We start from the raw sequence: 18,583 nt of genomic DNA, 5'->3' as shown, positions 1-18,583 counted from the left end.
GTCTTCCCCTCCTCTCTCCATCTCTGTCCTATGCAACAATGACAACAACAATAATAACTACAACAATAAAACAAGGGCAACAAAGGAAATAAATAATAAATAAATAAATAAATAAATAAATAAAATAAAATAAAAAAAAATACTTGCACATTACCAGGTGTGTCACCACTAAGCCCCTATCGTAGTTATCTTTGGGAGGTGAGAGGATGAGAATACAGAACTTTGGTGGTGGGTATAGTGTGGAACTTATACACTATAATCTTACAATCTTGTAATGTACTATTAATAACAAATTAAAAATTAGTAAACCTACAGTGAACACCTACTCACCTATGTGATACTGGTACATTGTATCCAGTGCTCCTGTGGGCGTCATGCCTCCAAAAATGTACATGTGTTTCCCCACGGTCACAGCTGAGTGGGCAGCACAGGCTATGGGAGCTGTCCCCGTGGGATTTAGCTTCTGCCACTTCATGTCACCTGACAAACGAAAGAGACATAACATGACTTAGAACGTGGTTTCACACTTACCTGACAGGCTCCTGTAGTTTACAAAGCAATCACCAAATGTCATTGGCGAGACCTGAGAACTCAGTGTGCTTAAAAATCACTTGATAGAGCATAGAATTCTGTTTGTGTGATTCAGGAAAAGAAAGCTCATTAACAGAGAGAGAAGAGAAGAGAATGTGTGAGTTTGGTCATGTCCGGGGCTTCACTGATTCAGATAGAGGAAGAAAGAGAAAAAGTACCAAATCTTCCTTTTATTATTTATTTATTTAATTAATTATTTTCCCCTCAGGGCTCCAACTATCTCTGTCTGTCTTATTTATTTATTAAGAAAGAAGCATGAGCCCCCACACCTATGGACATCTAATCTTTGACAAAGGGACTCAGACTATTAAATGGGGAAAGCAGAGTCTCTTCAACAAATGGTGTTGGGGAAAAAAATGGGTTGAAACATGCAGAAGAATGAAACTGAACCACTATATTTCACCAAATACAAAAGTAAATTCCAAGTGGATCAAGGACTTGGAGGTTAGACCACAAACTATCAGATACTTAGAAGAAAATATTGGCAGAACTCTTTTCCGCATAAATTTCAAAGACATCTTCAATGAAACGAATCCAATTACAAAGAAGACTAAGGCAAGTATAAACCCATGGGACTACATCAAATTAAAAAGCTTCTTCACAGCAAAAGAAACCACTACCCAAACCAAGAGACCCCTCACAGAATGGGAGAAGATCTTTACATGCCATACATTAGACAAGAGTTTAATAACCAACATATATAAAGAGCTTGCAAATCTCAACAAGACAACAAATAACCCCACCTAAAAATGGAGGGAGGACATGGACAGAATATTCACCACAGAAGAGATCCAAAAGGCTGAGAAACACATGAAACAATGCTCCAAGTCTCTGATTGTCAGAGAAATGCAAATAAAGACAACAATGAGATACCACTTCACTCCTGTGAGAATGTCATACATCAGAAAAGGTAACAGCAGCAAATGTTGGAGAGGGTGTGGGGTCAAAGGAACCCTTCTACACTGCTGGTGGGAATGTCAATTGGTCCAATCTCTGTGGAGGACAGTCCGGAGAACTCTCAGAAGGCTAGAAATGGACCTACCCTATGACCCTGCAATTCCTCTCCTGGGGATATATCCTAAGGAACCCAACATATGCATCCAGAAAGATCTGTGTATACATGTTCTTAGCAGCACTATTTGTAATAGCCAAAACCTGGAAGCAACCCAGGTGTCCAGCAACAGATGAGTGGCTGAGCAAGCTGTGGTACATATACACAATGGAATACTACTCAGCTGTTAAAAATGGTGACTTCACCGTTTTCAGCCGATCTTGGATGGACCTTGAAAAAGTCATGTTGAGTGAAATAAGTCAGAAATAGAAGGATGAATATGGGATGATCTCACTCTCAGGCCGAAGTTGAAAAACAAGATCAGAAAAGAAAACACAGGTAGAACCTGAAATGGAATTGGCATATCTCACCAAAGTAAAAGACTCTGGGGTGGGTGGGTGGGTAGAATACAGGTCCAAGAAGGATTCAGAGGACCTAGTGGGGGTTGTATTGTTATATGGGAATCTGGAGAATGTTGTGCATGTACAAACTATTGTACTTAATGTTGAATGTAAAACATTAATTCCCCAGTAAAAAAAAAATAGTACTAAAAAAAAAAAAAAAGAAAAGAAAGAAGCAGAGCACCACTCTAGCAATGTAATGTCAGTGATCATATTTGAGACCTCATACATATCCTATCCAAGTGAGCTATTTGGCTGATCATAACCTATAGTATTAGTTAGCCTCCCAATTATTCTTTAGAGAACACTCAAAAATGGGACACTATCTTTGGTGGCTGTCACTTTTAATTATTTCAGGGCTCTCAAGTAGGTGCCAAGTGTGCCTGTATGTACCCATACTTGAATGTTTTAAATAGTAATTTCTTTTTTTTTAAGATTTTATTTTTATGAGAAAGATAGGAGAGAGAAAGAACCAGACATCACTCTGGCACATGTGCTGCCGGGGATCGAACTCGGGACCTCATGCTTGAGAGTCCAAAGCTTTATCACTGTGCCACCTCCCGGACCACTAAATAGTCATTTCTTAAGGGGCCTACTGGTGGTACACTTGGTTGAGTGCACATGTTACACTGTGCAAGGAGCAGGGTTCAAGCCCTCAGTCCCCACCTGCAAGGGGAATGCTTCACAAGTGGTAAAGTGGTGCTGCATCTCTGTATCTCTCCCTATCTCCCCCTTCCTCTCAATTTCTGGCTATCTCTATCAAATCAATAAAGATACCTAAGTTCTTACAGCGATAGCTTAGCAAGTACAATGCAAAACTAGTATTGTGAAGCCCTAGGTTTGATCACAGGCAATGAATACACTAGTGTCTGGCCTCTTCCACCCTCTAGTCAGTATGAAATGAAATCAATCTATTTTTTTAAATATTGATTTATTCCCTTTTGTTGCCCTTGTTTTTATTGTTGTAGTTATTATTGTTGTTGTTACTGGTGTCATTGTTGTTGGATAGGACAGAAAGAAATGGAGAGAGGAGGGGAAGACAGAGAGGGGGAGAGAGAGACACCTGCAGACCTGCTTCACCACTTATGAAGCAACCTCTCTGCAGGTGGGAGATTGAAATGGGATCCTTACGCTGGTCCTTGCACTTTGCACCACATGCGCTTAACCCACTGTGCTACCACCCAGCCCCCGATATATTTATTTATTAACAAATGAGAGAGAGAACCAGTACTAGCCCATGTAATGCTGGGGATACAACTCAGAACTTTACACTTTACCCACTATTTACCACATTTATTTATTTACTTATTGCCATCAGAGCCATCACTGGCACTTCATGTCCACATGATTCCACAGCTACCAGCTGATTTTTCAATACATATTTTTTAATTAAAAAATATTATCTCTATTTATTGGATAGATATGGCCAGAAATTAAGAAGGTAGGAGAGATAGAGAAGGAAAGAGAAAAAAAGACACTTGCAGCACTGTTTCACCACTCTTGAAGCTTTCTCTCTGCAGGTAGGGACTCAAACCCAGGTCCCTGTGCATTGTAACATGTATGTGCACTCAACCAGGTATACCACCACCTGGCCCCTCCATCTGATTCTTTTTATTATTATTTTTTAAGATTTTATTTATTTATTAATGAGAAAGATAGGAGGAGAGAGAGAGAAAGAACCAGATATCACTCTGGTACATGTGCTGCCAGGGATTGAACTCAGGACCTCATGGTTGAGAATCCACTGCTTTATCCATTGTGCCACTTCCTGGACCACATTCTTTTTTTTTTTTAATTATCTTTATTTATTTATTGGGTAGAGATAGCCAGAAATTGAGAGGGGAAGGGGAGCTAGAGAGGGAGAGAGACAGAGAGACACCCATAGTCCTGCTTCATCATTTGTGAAGCTTTCCCCTTGCAAGTTTGAACTCGGGTCCTTTTGCATTATAACCTATGTGCTCAACCAGGTGTGCTACCACCCAACCTCCCAGCTGATTCTTTTCTTTCCCCCAGGTATGTGGGTGGGAAGCCCAGGAGGTAAGGCAATGATAAAGCACTGGACTGATATGAGGTCATGAGTTCAATCAATGGCATCACATGTGCCAGAGTGATGCTCTGGTTCCTTCTTTAGTAAATATATATTGGGCAGGGGTAGATAGCATTATGGTTATTGGGTATGCAAAGAGACTTTTACACCTGAGGCTCCAAAGTTCCAGGTTCAATCCCCTGCACCATAAGCTAGAGCTGAGGAGTGCTCTGGTATATGAATATATATTATAAGGGAAAGAGAGAGAAAGCTGGGGTGGGGAGAAGGAGGAGGAAGGATACCACAGCACTACTTCACCACTCTTGAGGCTTCCGCTTTGTGTGGTTCTCCCACATAGTGGGCAAGGACATAAACTTAGGTTTTTGAATATGGTAAAGTGTATACTCTACAGAATGAGCTATCTCCTGGCCCCTATGACTTATTTATCTTATGAAAAAGAGAGAGAGAAACAGAAACCCCAGAGTACCACTATGCTCTGATGCTGAAGATCAAACCCAGGGCCTCACAGAAATCCTACCCTCTACTTTCTGAGCCAGCTCCTCAGTTATACGACCAAAGTGTATTTTATTTCATTCCAAGCAGACAGACCCTTATGCCCTCCACTCTGCTTACATGTGTCAATGCAATGGAGATCATCATAGAATTTATCCCCTGACAGGCCTCCATGGATGAAGAGCTTTGTCCCTGCTGCCACCATTACATGACCATGCCGGGCAGAGGGAGGTTCTCCAAGTGTCTCTGGCTGTGACCAGGCCAGGGTATCTAGAAAAGTATATAGGTTGGCATTAGATGGCAAAGCTGTGATGTAATAGCGTGAACAATACAATCAACTCTCAACTGCCAACAGCAGGCAAAGATACAACCAATAGGAAGTGATCTTGGGCTCATTCACTCCCATTGGTTAATCCAGTCAAGACCTCCCTCACTTGATAGGCTGCATACCCCCAAGGTTCATACCTGCATCAAACACATGCAGCTTCACATCCTGCACAGGCTGAGCTCCTCTCTCTCCGCCCCCAAAGACATACAGCTGGTTTCCAATGGCTGCTGACGATGTGTGGAATGTTCTTGGGGATGGTGGGGGGCTGATTACTTCAGGCATGGTCCAAGTCCTGGTTTCTGATCCAGAGAAAAGACAGGAACTTAAAATACCTGGGCAGAGGAGCCTCTGATCTTGACTATGGGGCTGGACAGGGTTACTTTTTTTTTTTTTTTTTGCCATCAAGACTTCAATAGTTCTCCATGCCTGCATGATTTCACCATTCCTGGCAGGTTTATTTATTCCCTTTTGTTGCCCTTGTTTTATTGTTGTAGTTATTGTTGTTGTTATTGATGTCGTCATTGTTGGATAGGACAGAGAAATGGAGAGAGGAGGTGAAGACAGAGAGAGGGAGAGAAAGACAGACACCTGCAGACCTGCTTCACTGCTTGTGAAGTGACTCCCTTGCAGGTGGGGAGCCCAGGGCTTGAACCGGGATCCTTATGCCCGTCCTTGCGCTTTGCACCACGTGCACTTAACCAGTGCACTTAACCCACTGTGCTACCGCCCAACTCCCTGTTTTTTGTTTTGTTTTGTTTTTTAGAGGATGAGAGAATGAGAAAGGACAGATATTACAGCACTGCTCTACTACTTGTAAAGCCTCCTCTTTGTCTGGTATTTCCATATGATAATGATGGCTGGAACCTGGGTCCTAGAGCATGACAAAATATGAACTCAAATCTACTAGGTGTGCTATTTCCTAGTCCCTGAAGCAGGGTCACATTTCAAACTACAACCCCCAAATAAAATAGTGTAGTATGTAGGATTTTTTTTTGTTTTAAATTTTATTTTATTTATTTTGCCACCAGGGTTATTGTTGGGGCTCGGTGTGTGCACTATGAATTCACTGCTCCTGGAGGCCATTTTTTCCTTTTTTTCTTTCCTTTTCTTTCTTTTTTTCTTTCTCTTTTTTTTTTTTTTTGCCTCCAATAACTCCTGGAGGCTATTTTTTTTTCATTTATGTTGCCCTTGTTGTTCATCATTGTTGTAATTCTTGTCATTGTTGTTGGATAGGACAGAGAGAAGTGGAGAGGGAAGGGGAAGGCAGAGAGGGGTAGAGACACCTGGAGATCTGCTTCACCACCTGTGAAGCGACTCTTCTGCAGGTGGGGAGCCGGCGGTTCGAACCGGGTGCCTTCCGCCAGTCCTTGCGCTTTGGGCCATGTGAGCTTTTTGCTACCGCCTGACCCTCCCCCCCCACATTTATTTTATTTTAATGAGAGATACAAAGAGAGACCAGAGTACTGTTCATCTCTGGTTTACAATGGTGCTAGGGATACAATCTGGTGTGAGGAAATATGAGAGAGTGAGTTACATTAACTCTTCTATTTTAGAAGTTCCCAGTTTAAAAGCTTAATAGCCATAGAATAATGACAGGCAAAAAGCTAGTCTCGCAGGAACTGCCTAAGACCAGCTGGCTGCTCCCTGATAAGAACTAGCCCAGTGCACTAAAGTGACATTGTAAAACATGTGGTCATATTTAAATTTAAAAGTTTAAAATTAACCCCCTATTTTGCTTCTGTAAATGCTTGCTTAGATTGGTGCCATAGAGTTTGAAATGTATAACAGATGAGGTGTGGAATGTACCCTTTACTTGCATAAAGCCCCCTTGCCCCTCTGCCTCCCTTAGATAAGAAGTGACCACCCCCATACCTGAACATTATAAAACCCCCTAGTTTAAAGAGCTATTTGTCCCACAAGCTATGAGGCTTCTTTGGCATTCTGGCTTGTGGACCCCTCAGCTGAAGCCTGTGTGACTGTGTAAGTTTGAAGTTCTGGCCATTGGCTCTGTGTGTATTTGTCTGAATAAAACTTTATCTCCACCAGTTATCTGTGTTAGTAGCAATTTAACACCAGGGACTGGGGAGTCGGGTGGTTGTGCAGTGGTTAAATGCACATGGCGCAAAAGCACAAGGACCGACCTAAGGATCCCTGTTCCAGAGCCCGGCTACCCACCTGCAAGGGGGTCGCTTCATGAGTATGAAGCAGGTCTGCAGGTGTCTATCTTTCTCTCCCCCTATGTCTTCTTCTCCTCTCTCTTTTTCTCTCTGTCCTATCCAACAATGACAGCAATAACAACAATAATAATAACCACAACAATGATAAAACAACCAGGGCAACAAGAGGGAAAAAAAAAAAAAAAAAGCTTCCAGAAGCAGACGGAGTCCCAACAATAACCCTGGAGGCAAATAAATAAATAAATAAATAAATAAAAGAACCTGGGACTACAGAGCCTCAGGCATGAAAATCTTTTGCATAACCACAAAGATCTGATGCCACCAAAGTCAAGGAAGGGTAAGATCGTAATAGTTTGAATTTCTCAAGTAGACAAGATTAAAAACCTACATGTGGAGGCTGGGTGGTGGCACACCCGGTAGAGCACAAAAGTTAATATGCTCAAGGACCCAGGCTCAATCCTCATTCCCATCTTTAGGGAGGAAACTTCACAGGCAATAGAACAGTATAGCAGGTGTCTCTTTTTTACCCTATCCCCCCACTTTCCACTCAGTTTCTTTCTCTCCCTATAGGGTGAGAGAAAAAGAGAAAGGAAGGAAGGAAGGAAGGAAGGAAGGAAGGAAGGAAGGAAGGAAGGAAGGAAGGAAAGAAAGAAAGAAGGAAGGAAAATAACTACCAGGAGCAGTGGAGTTATAGTGCAAGCAGAGAGCCCCAGTGATAATCTTGATGGCAATTAAAAAAAAAAAAAAAGGTGTGCCAGAGTGATGTCTGGTTCTTTCACTCTCCTCCTATAAATACATATATACATAAATACATTTTTCCTATTCTTTTATTTTTTAAAAACATTTATTTATTCCCTTTTGTTGCCCTTGTTGTTTTATGGTTGTAGTTATTATTGTCATTGTGGTTGAATAGGTTGAATAGGACAGAGAGAAATGGAGAGAGGAGAGAAAGACAGAGATGGGGAGAGAAAGACAGACACCTGCAGACTTGTTTCACTGCCTGTGAAGCAACTCCCCTGCAGGTGGGGAGCCGAGGTCTTGAACCGGGATCCTTTTTTTTTTTTTTTAATTTAAGAAAGGATTAATTAACAAAACCATAGGGTAGGAGGGGTACAACTCCACACAATTCCCACCGCCCAATCTCCATATCCCACCCCCTCCCCCGATAGCTTTCCCATTCTCTATCCCTCTGGGAGCATGGACCCAGGGTCATTGAGGGTTGCAGAAGGTAGAAGGTCTGGCTTCTGTAATTGCTTCCTCGCTGAACATGGGCGTTGACTGGTCGGTCCATACTCCCAGTTTGCCTCTCTCTTTCCCTAGTAGGATGGGTCTCTGGGGAAGCTGAGCTCCAGGACACATTGGTGGTGTCTTCAATCCAGGGAAGTCTGGCCGGCATCCTGATGACACCTGGAACCTGGTGACTGAAAAGAGAGTTAACATACAAAGCCAAACAAATTGTTGAGCAATCATGGACCCAAAGCTTGGAAAGGTGGAGAGGAAGTATTAGGGAGGTACTCACTGCAAACTCTAGTATACTTCTGCTTTCTTACTTTGGTGCCATACTCCAAACTCAGTCAATTTCTGCTTTGCGTTTCTACTTCTTTTTTTTTTTTTACATGCATAACATTCCCCAGACTCCCATTTAGCAATACAACCCCCACTATTTCATTCATCATTTTTCATGGACCTGTATTCTCCCCACCCACCCACCCACCCCAGAGTCTTTTACTTTGGTGTAATACTCCAATTCCATTTCAGGTTCGACTTGTGTTTTCTTTTCTAATCTTGTTTTTCAACTTCGACCTGAGAGTGAGATCATCCCATATTCATCCTTCTGTTTCTGACTTATTTCACTCAACATGATTTTTTTAAGGTCCATCCAAGATCGGCTGAAAACGGTGAAGTCACCATTTTTTACAGCTGAGTAGTATTCCATTGTGTATATATACCACAACTTGCTCAGCCACTCATCTGTTGTTGGACACCTGGGTTGCTTCCAAGTTTTGGCTATTACAAATTGTGCTGCCAAGAACATATGTGTACACAGATCTTTTTGGATGGATGTGTTGGGTTCCTTAGGATATATCCCCAGGAGGGGAATTGCAGGGTCATAGGGTAGGTCCATTTCTAGCCTTCTGAGAGTTCTCCAGACTGTTCTCCACAGAGGTTGGACCAATTGACATTCCCACCAGCAGTGCAGGAGGGTTCCTTTGACCCCACATCCTCTCCAGCATTTGCTGCTGTTACCTTTTCTGATGTGTGACATTCTCACAGGAGTGAAGTGATATCTCATTGTTGTCTTGATTTGCATTTCTCTGACAATCAGAGACTTGGAGCATTTTTTCATGTGTTTCTCGGCCTTTTGGATCTCTTCTGTGGTGAATATTCTGTCCAAATCCTCCCCCCATTTTTGGATGGGGTTATTTGTTGTCTTGTTGTTGAGTCTGGTAAGCTCTTTATATATGTTGGTTATTAAACTCTTATCTGATGTATGGCATGTAAAGATCTTCTCCCATTCTGTGAGGGGTCTCTTGATTTGGGTAGTGGTTTCTTTTGCTGTGAAGAAGCTTTTTAATTTGATGTAGTCCCATAGGTTTATACTTGCCTTAGTCTTCCTTGTAATTGGATTCGTTTCATTGAAAATGTCTTTAAAATTTATGCGGAAAAAAGTTCTTCCAATATTTTCCTCTAAGTATCTGATAGTTTGTGGTCTAACATCCAAGTCCTTGATCCACTTGGAATTTACTTTTGTATTTGGTGAAATACAGTGATTCAGCTTCATTCTTCTGTATGTTTCAACCCATTGTTTCCAACACCATTTGTTGAAGAGACTCTGCTTTCCCCATGTAATAGTCTGGGCCCCTTTGTCAAAGATTAGATGTCCATAGGTGTGGGGCCTCATTTCTGGGCTCTCAATTCTATTCCACTGGTCAGTGTGTCTGTTCATGTTCCAGTACCAAGCAGTTTTGATGACAATGGCCCTATAATATAGTTTGAGATCTGGCAGTGTGATGCCTCCGGTTCTGTTCTTTTTTCTCAAGATTGTTTTGGCAATTCTAGGTCTTTTCTAGTTCCAGATAAACATTTGTAGCATTTGTTCTATTGTCCTAAAAAATGTGCTTGGGATCTTGATGGGGATAGCATTAAATTTGTAGATGGCTCTGGGTAATATATTCATTTTGATGATGTTAATTCTTCCAACCCATGAGCATGGAATATCTTTCCACTTCTTTGTGTCTTTTTCAATTTCTTTGAGTAGTGACTCATAATTTTCAGTATACAAGTCTTTCACTTCTTTGGTTAGGTTTATTCCTAGATATTTTATTGTTTTTGTTGCTATAGAAAAAGGAACTGATTTCTGGATTTCAATTTCTTCTAACTTACTGTTTGCATAGAGGAATGCCACTGACTTTTGAATGTTAATTTTATAGCCTGACACATTACTGTATTGCCTGATGATTTCCAAAAGCTTCTTGCTAGATTCCTTAGGTTTTTCCATGTATACTATCATGTCATCTGCAAATAAGGAGAGTTTGACTTCTTCTCTTCCAATCTGTAGAACTGGGATCCTTACGATGGTTCTTGCGCTTTGTGCCACCTGCGCTTAACCTGCTGTGCTACTGTTTGACTCCCAATAAATAAAATCTTAAAAAAAAAAAAATGAAGAAGATAGGAAGATCAGAAAGAAAAAGAAAAAAAAAAAGTAAAGAGTAGCCTGGGATGTAATGTAGTGTCTACAGTTACAGACTTAGAATCACGAGGTCCTGAGTTTGATCTTTAGCATCAAACATGCAGGGTGATGCTCTGGTTCTCTCATCAATAAATGTTTTTTAAAAATAGCCACTACTCAAGGACTGCAAAAGCTGAATAAGGGCAAGAGACTGGCATACTTTAACGATGACTCTTTAGTCACTATCAGGCCACCCCATCAGCTGGTGACCTATTTGGGGAGTCCTGAGATTCCCAAACAGACATGATGGGCCTAGACCTCGAATAAATCCCTCTCCCCAATATTACCAGTCATCTCTATCAGGAACAACACAATAGACCCCTTTGTGGGCCCCTATAGGACTTTGCCCTCAACTTGTATCAACAACGGTAGAAAATGTTCCATCCTCTGAAGGGAGGATGGACAACATACTCTATGCTCCACCGGGAGGAAGACAGGTCCTGAAATTGGGGCAGCTTGGAACGTTCCTACTCATGACCACAGAATGTGAGGTTGGATCTACAGGGATGCAGAGGTCACTTAGGCTCCTAAGCTGATTATGGGTCCCAGATCAGATCAAATCGATGGGGTTTACAGTCCACAATATTTATACACCTTTCCCATATTTGGGAGCTACTCTCTTCCCTGATCCAGCTTTCTGGTCTTTTATCCAACCATGACATCAACTCCCCAGACAATAACTTGGATCCACCTGCATATCAGATTTCAGGCTCAGGGAAAAGAAAACAAAACAAAACTAGTATAGTCATGGGCCCTTTGGAATATAACTGAAATAGGCCTCCTAGCTATCTACAAAATGGAGACACCCCCCCCCCCCAACTCCTCATCTGCACTATTCCAGCCTTTAGGTTCATGATTAGTCAACAACTTGTTTGGCTTTATATGTTAACTCTCTTTTCAGCCACCAGGTTCCTGATACTCACATGATGCCAACCAGACTTCCTTGGACAGACAACCCCACCAATGTGTCCTAGAGCTCCTATTCCCCAGAACCCCAACCCACTAGGGAAAGAGAGACACGCTGGGAGTATGGATCAGCCTGTCAACACCCATGTTCAGTGGGAAAGCAATTACAGAAGCCAGACCTTCCACTTTCTGCACCCCATAATGGCCTTGGGTCCATACTCCCAGAGGGATAAAGAATAGGAAAGCTATCAGGGGAGGAGATGGGATACAGAGTTCTGATGGTGGGAATTGTGTGGAGCTGTACCCTTATCTTATGGTTTTGTCTAAGTTTCCTTTTTATAAATAAACAATTTTTTTAAAAAGTCACTACTAAATATAAGTACTAAATAAATATTAATTTATGGATAAGGAAATAAATGTAGAAGTTGATTAAGTAATGGGGGCTGGGCGGTGGCACACTGGGTTAAGCACACATAGTACGAAGCACAAGGACATGTGCAAGGATGGCAGTTCTAGCCCCCGGCCCCAACCTGTGGGGGTGGGGGGGCTTCAAAAGCGGTGAAGCAGGTCTGCAGGTGTCTTTCTCTCTCCCTATCTCCCCCTCCTCTCTCAATTTTTCTCTGTCCTATCCAATAAGATGGAAAAAATGGCAGCCAGGAGAAGTGGATTTATAATGCAGGCACTGAGCTCTAGCAATAACCCCGGAGGCAAGAGAGAGAGAGAGAGAGAGAGAGAGAGAGATTAAGTAAGTAATTGTTTAAAGTGGCTAAATCAGGGGCCTGGGTCGTCCAGGAGGTGGTGCAGTGGATAAAGCATCAGACGCTCGAGCTTGAGGTCCTGAGTTCAGTCCCCGGCAGCACATGTACCAGAGTGACATCTGGTTCTTTCTATCTCTCTTCCTATCTTCCTCATTAACAAATGAACAAACTCTTTAAAAAAAAATAAAATAAAATAAACTTGGAACAAGGGCAACAAAAGGGAATAAATAAATAAATAAATAAATATTATTAAATCAGGAGCCTGGGGTGTCACAGTGAATAAAGCATTGAGCCTTAAGCCTGAGGTCCAGAGTTTGACCCCTGGCATGCCATGTGTCATATTGATGCCCTGGTCCTCTCCTTTTCTCTAGTAAATAATAAATAAATCTTTATAAATAAACAAAGTGGCTAAATTGAGATTTAAATCCTGCTTCAATAGGACTAAGAGATATATATTTTCTACCCTTTAACTTTAACATTTCATAACCTTGGTAAATGTATAGAAACTTTTTTCTTCTCTTTCCTTTCTTTTTTTATTATTTTTTTAAATTTCTTATATATTTATTTTCCCTTTTGTTGCCCTTGTTTTTTATTGTTATTATTATTGATGTTGTTATTGATGTCGTCATTGTTAGATAGGACAGAGAGAAATGGAGAGAGGAAGGGGAAGACAGAGAGGGGGAGAGAAAAAGTGACTCCCCTGCAGATGGGGAGCCGGGGGCTCGAACCGGGATCCTTATGCTGGCCCTTGTACTTTGTGCCACGTCCTTCTTTCTTTTTTAATGTTTTACTTATATGAGAGAAATGCAGAGAAAAAGACACAGAGAGAAACACCAGAGCACTGAGCAGCTCTGGCTGATGGTGGTGCTGGGGATTGAACCTGAGACCTCAGAGCCTCAGACATGAAAGTCTTTTGCATAACAATTATACTGTCTCCCCAACTCCTTTGTTTCTTTAAATTTATTGACATGAACAAAGGAGAAAAAAGAGAAGAAAGAAAAGAGGAGAAAAGAGAATAAAAGAGAATAAAAGAAAAGAAAAAAAGAAAAGAAAAGGGGGCCAGGTGGTGGCGCACCTGGTTGAGCGCAAGTATTACAATGAGCAAGGACCCAGGTTCGAGCCCCCTTGTCCCCCCCACCTGCAGGAAGAAAGCTTTGAGAGTGGTGAAGTAGTGCTTGAGATGTCTCTCTCTCTCTCTTCTCTTTATCATCCTCTAGATTTCTGGCTGTCTGTATCCAATAAATAAAGATAATTAAAAAAAAAAAAGAAAGAAAGGAAAGGAAGGAAGAAAGAAAAAGAAAAGGAAGAAAAAAGAGAACAGGTGCATCACTCTGGCATATGCCATGCTGGTGGATTGATCTTGGGACTTCATACTTCTGTATAAGTACCGCGCGCGCTAACTGATTGAGCCACTGAAGCTCCAAGGGACCTCATATTTCTAAGCCCATGGTCTATCTACTGCACCATCTCTTCCTTTTAGAATGAAACAAGAGTGTATAGGACAAAAAGAAAAGGCAGTAATTGAGTATCTACCTCAAGAGATTTGCCTTAGTCACCAAAGCAACTAAAGGTTCACTTACTTTTTAAAATTTATTGGTCATATCCTATGATATTGCAATTCTTTTCCTGGGGATATATTCCAAAGAACCAAAAACACCCATCCAAAAAAAAATGTGTGTCTTCCTATATTCATAGCAGCATAATTTGTAATAGCCAAGATCTGGAAGCAAACCAGGTGTCCAATAACAGATGAGTGGCTGAGTAAGTTGTGGTATATATACACAATGGAATACTACTCAGCTATTACAAATGGTGAATTTGCCTTCTTTAACCCATCTTGGCCAGGTGATGGCACATCTGGTTAAGCGCACACACTACAGTGCACAAGGACCCGGATTCAAGACCCTGGTCCCCACCTGCAGGGTGAAAGCTTCTTGAGTGGTGAAGCAGGGCTGCAGGAGTCTCTCTGTCTCTCTCCATCTCTCTCTCCCCTTCCCTCAATTTCTCTGTCTCTATCTAATAAAAATAAAGTTAAAAAATAATAAGTAAAAGACAAAAGACGTGTTCAATGAGAATGTAAAAACTTTAAAAAAAGAAATAAATCATGTTATAGGGGCCAGGCAGTGGTGCACCTGGTTAAGCACACACATTACATGTGTAAGGACCTGGATTCAAGCCCCTGGTCCCCACCTGCAGGAGGAAAGCTTCACAAGTGGTGAAACAGGGCTGCAGATGTCTCTCTGTCTCTCTCCCTATCTTCCTTCCCCCTCTCAATTTCTCTGTCTCTATCTAATAAATAAATAAAAATATGAAAAAAAGATTTTAAAAAGAAATCATGTTGTGGTCTGGGAGGTAGCACAATGGATAAAGCATTGGATTCTCAAGGATGAGGTCCCGAGTTCAATCTCCAGCAGCACATATACCAGAATGATGCCTGGTTCTTTCTCTCTCCTATCTTTCTCATTAATAAATACATAAATTTTTTTTTAAATGAAATCATGTTAAGTGAGATAGGTCAGAAACAGGACAAAGATGAGATGTTCTCACTCATAGACTGAAGTTGAAAAACAAAATCAGAAGGGAAAACTCTAAGCAGAACTTGGACTGGAGTTGATATATTGCACCAAAGTAAAAGACTCTGGGGTGGGTATGGGGAAGAGTTCAGGTCCTGGAACAGGATGGCAGAGGACCTAGTGGGGGTTGTATTATTATGTGGAAATGTTATGCATGTACAAACTATTGTACTTTACAGTTGACTGTAAACCATTAGTCCCCCAATAAAGAAATTTAAAAAAAATTTCTTGGGCATGGTGTCAAATTATACTTCATAGGAGTGAAAAGAGATCCAGTGGAAAGTTAATTCCTTTGCTTTCCAGGTTCTCTCTCTCTCTACATATATATATATAGAAAATTTTTATTATCTTTATTTATTTATTGGATAGAGACAGTCAGAAATTGAGAGGAAAAGGGAAGATAAAAAGGAAGAGAAACAGAGAGATGCCTACAGCACTGCTCCATCACTTGCAAAGCTTTCCCCCTGCAGGTGGGGACAGAGGGCTCAAATCCAGACTCTTGTACACTGTAACATGTGCACTCAGCCAGCTTTGCTAATCCAGCTTCTCTCTCTCCCTCCTCCTTCTTCCCTCCCCCACTCCCCTCTCTCTCTCTCTCTCTCTCTCTGTATATATATATATATATATATATATATATGGATGCCATCATTAAAATCAAGAGACACCAAGGCTCCATAACTGATTTTTATCTGCCAAACCATAACCCCACTGTCCTTACTGTCCTTACTCTATCCTGCAAGGGGGGTAAAGAGTAGCCCCGGGGGCTGGGTGGTGGCGCACGTGGTTGAACACACATGTTACAGTATGCAAGGACCCAGGTTCAAGCCCAAGGTCCCCACATGCAGAGGGCGAGCTTCATGAGTGGTGAAGTAGTGCTGCAGGTGTCTCTCTCTCCCTATCACCCCCTACCCCCTCTCAATTTCTGGCTATCTCTAACCAATAAATAAATGTAATAAAAAAAATTAAAACTAAAAAAAAAAAAAAGATTAACCCCACTTTGCAGATAAAAGAACTGAGACTCAAAAAATTTAAAACAATTTGAACCACATCAGGCTTGAAACTGGGTCCTTGCACACTGGAACATGTGCACTCTACCAGGTACACGACTGCCTGGCCCTCTCTCTACCTCTGTATTTCTCCTCCCCTCTCAACTTTTCTCTTTCTTATCAAATAAAATAGAAAGAATAAATAAATAGTAAAGGCCCTCATTCCATATACAAAGTACCAAATAGAGGGGCTAGGTGGTAGTGTAGTAGTAGGTTGAGCACACATGGTGCAAAGTGCAGAGACCGGCTTAAGGATCCTGGTTCGAGAACCCAGCTCCCCACCTGCAGTAGAGTCGCTTCACAGGCAGTGAAGCAGGTCTGCAGGTGTCTATATTTCTCTCCGTCTGTCTTCCCCATCTCTCTCGATTTCTCTCTGTCCTATCCAACAACAACGATATCAATAACAATAACAACAACAATGATAAACAAGGAAAACAAAAGGGAAAAAATAGCCTCCTGGAGCAGTGGATTCATAGTACAGGCAATGAATCCCAGTGATAACCCTGGAGGAAAAAAAAAAGTGGGAGTCAGGCAGTAGTGCAGCGGTTAAGCGCACATGGAGCAAAGCGCAAGGACCAGTGTAAGGATCCCGGTTCGAGCCCCCGGCTCCCCACCTGCAGGGGAGTCCCTTCACAGGTGGTGAAGCAGGTCTGCAGGTGTCTTTCTGTCCTTCTCTCTGTCTTCCCCTCCTCTCTATTTCTCCTGTCCTGTCTAATAACAACAACATCAATAACAACAGCAATGACAAAAACAACAAGGGCAACAAAGGGGAAAATAAATAAATATAATTTAAAAAATTTTTTAAATACCAAACAAAATATTTGTAAACTATGTGGAACTCAAACATGAACGTGGAGACCAAATAAGCCTTGACTACATTCAAAGCAAAATGTAACTGTCTCTATGACTACAGAACCTGGAGAACTTGTGGATTAGAGAGATGTATTGCTGCCAGAACAAACAGTAAAAATCCCACAAAGGAGTCTTAAGTCATTTGAGGGATTTAGAGACTTTCCTTAACCACCACTGCAACTAATGATTCACTCACATTTTATTTTATTTCTTGGGGAGTTATCAAATTACACTTTCTAGACTAGAAAAAAAAAATTCTGGTGGGAAATCAGTTTCTTTGACTAGAAATAACTGGACAAGAATTGATTTCCCAGGGTTAGTGAAATAATAGCTCACTTGGTTAGTGCACTGCTTTGCCATGTGTATGAGCCTGACCCCCACTGTACTGAAAGAAGCCAAAAAAAAAAAAAAAAGATTTTGCTGTGTAAATGTCCAATTTACTATATATATATATTTTTTTCCCTTTTGTTGCCCTTTTTTATTATTGTTGTAGTTAAATAAAAAATAAATAATGGGTCAGCAATATTTATACACCTTTCCCATATTTGGGAGCTACTCTCTACCCTGATCCAGCTTTCTGGTCTTTTTTCCAACCATGACATCAACTCCCCAGACAATAACTTGGATCCACCTGCATATCAGATTTCAGGCTCAGGGAAAAGAAAACAAAACAAAACTAGTATAGTCATGGGCCCTTTGGAATATAACTGAAATAGGCCTCCTAGCTATCTACAAAATGGAGACACCCCCCCCCCCCAACTCCTCATCTGCACTATTCCAGCCTTTAGGTTCATGATTAGTCAACAACTTGTTTGGCTTTATATGTTAACTCTCTTTTCAGCCACCAGGTTCCAGATGCTCACATGATGCCAACCAGACTTTCTTGGACAGACAACCCCACCAATGCGTCCTGGAGCCCCACTTCCCCAGAACCCCAACCCACTAGGGAAAGAGAGAGACACGCTGGGAGTATGGATCAACCTGTCAACACCCATGTTCAGTGGGAAAGCAATTACAGAAGCCAGACCTTCCACCTTCTGCACCCCATAATGACCTTGGGTCCATACTCCCAGAGGGATAAAGAATAGGAAAGCTATCAGGGGAGGAGATGGGATACAGAGTTCTGATGGTGGGAATTATGTGGAATTGTACCCCTCTTATCCTATGGTTTTGTCAATGTTTCCTCTTTTTTTTAAAATATGTATTTATTCCCCTTTGTTGCCCTTTTTGTTTATATTGTTGTAGTTATTATTGTTGTTGTTACTGATGTCGCCATTGGTGGATAGGACAGACAGAAATGGAGAGAGGAGGGGATGAAAGAGACGGGGAGAGAAAAATAGACACTTGCAGACCTGCTTCACCGCTTGTGAATCGACTCCCCTGCAGATGGGGAGCAAGTGGCTCTTACACCGGTCCTTGCTTTGTGCCACGTGTGCTTAACCCACTGCACTACTGCCCGACTCCCTTAATGTTTCCTTTTTGTAAATAAAAAATACACACGGCTCCCCACCTGCAGGGGGGTCGCTTCACAAACAGTGAAGCAGGTCTGCTGGTGTCTTTCTTTCTCTCCCCGTCTTCCTCTCCTCTCTCGATTTTTCTCTGCCCTACCCAACAACAATGACAGCAATAAT

At 41.7% G+C, this 18,583-nt stretch overlaps 1 protein-coding gene across 3 annotated transcripts in view; it reads right to left on the bottom strand.

Moving 5' to 3' along the window:
* Positions 1 to 18,583, bottom strand: part of RABEPK (Rab9 effector protein with kelch motifs) — a 45,583-nt gene that overhangs the window by 3,363 nt on the left and 23,637 nt on the right. For all 3 annotated transcript variants that reach the window (XM_007539988.3, XM_016185006.2, XM_060200146.1), the window contains exons 5-7: positions 5,048 to 5,209; positions 4,703 to 4,852; positions 331 to 480 (exon numbers count right to left, since the gene is read on the bottom strand). In XM_007539988.3, coding sequence (XP_007540050.1) covers positions 331 to 480; positions 4,703 to 4,852; positions 5,048 to 5,209 — 462 coding nt within the window. The remainder of the gene's footprint in view (positions 1 to 330; positions 481 to 4,702; positions 4,853 to 5,047; positions 5,210 to 18,583) is intronic.

This window comes from Erinaceus europaeus, chromosome 10 (genome assembly GCF_950295315.1).
Source record: "Erinaceus europaeus chromosome 10, mEriEur2.1, whole genome shotgun sequence".
In the NCBI taxonomy this organism is placed as follows: Eukaryota; Metazoa; Chordata; class Mammalia; order Eulipotyphla; family Erinaceidae; genus Erinaceus; species Erinaceus europaeus.
The sequence above is the reverse complement of the archived record's forward strand: the minus strand, read 5'-3'. Positions and strand labels throughout refer to the sequence as shown.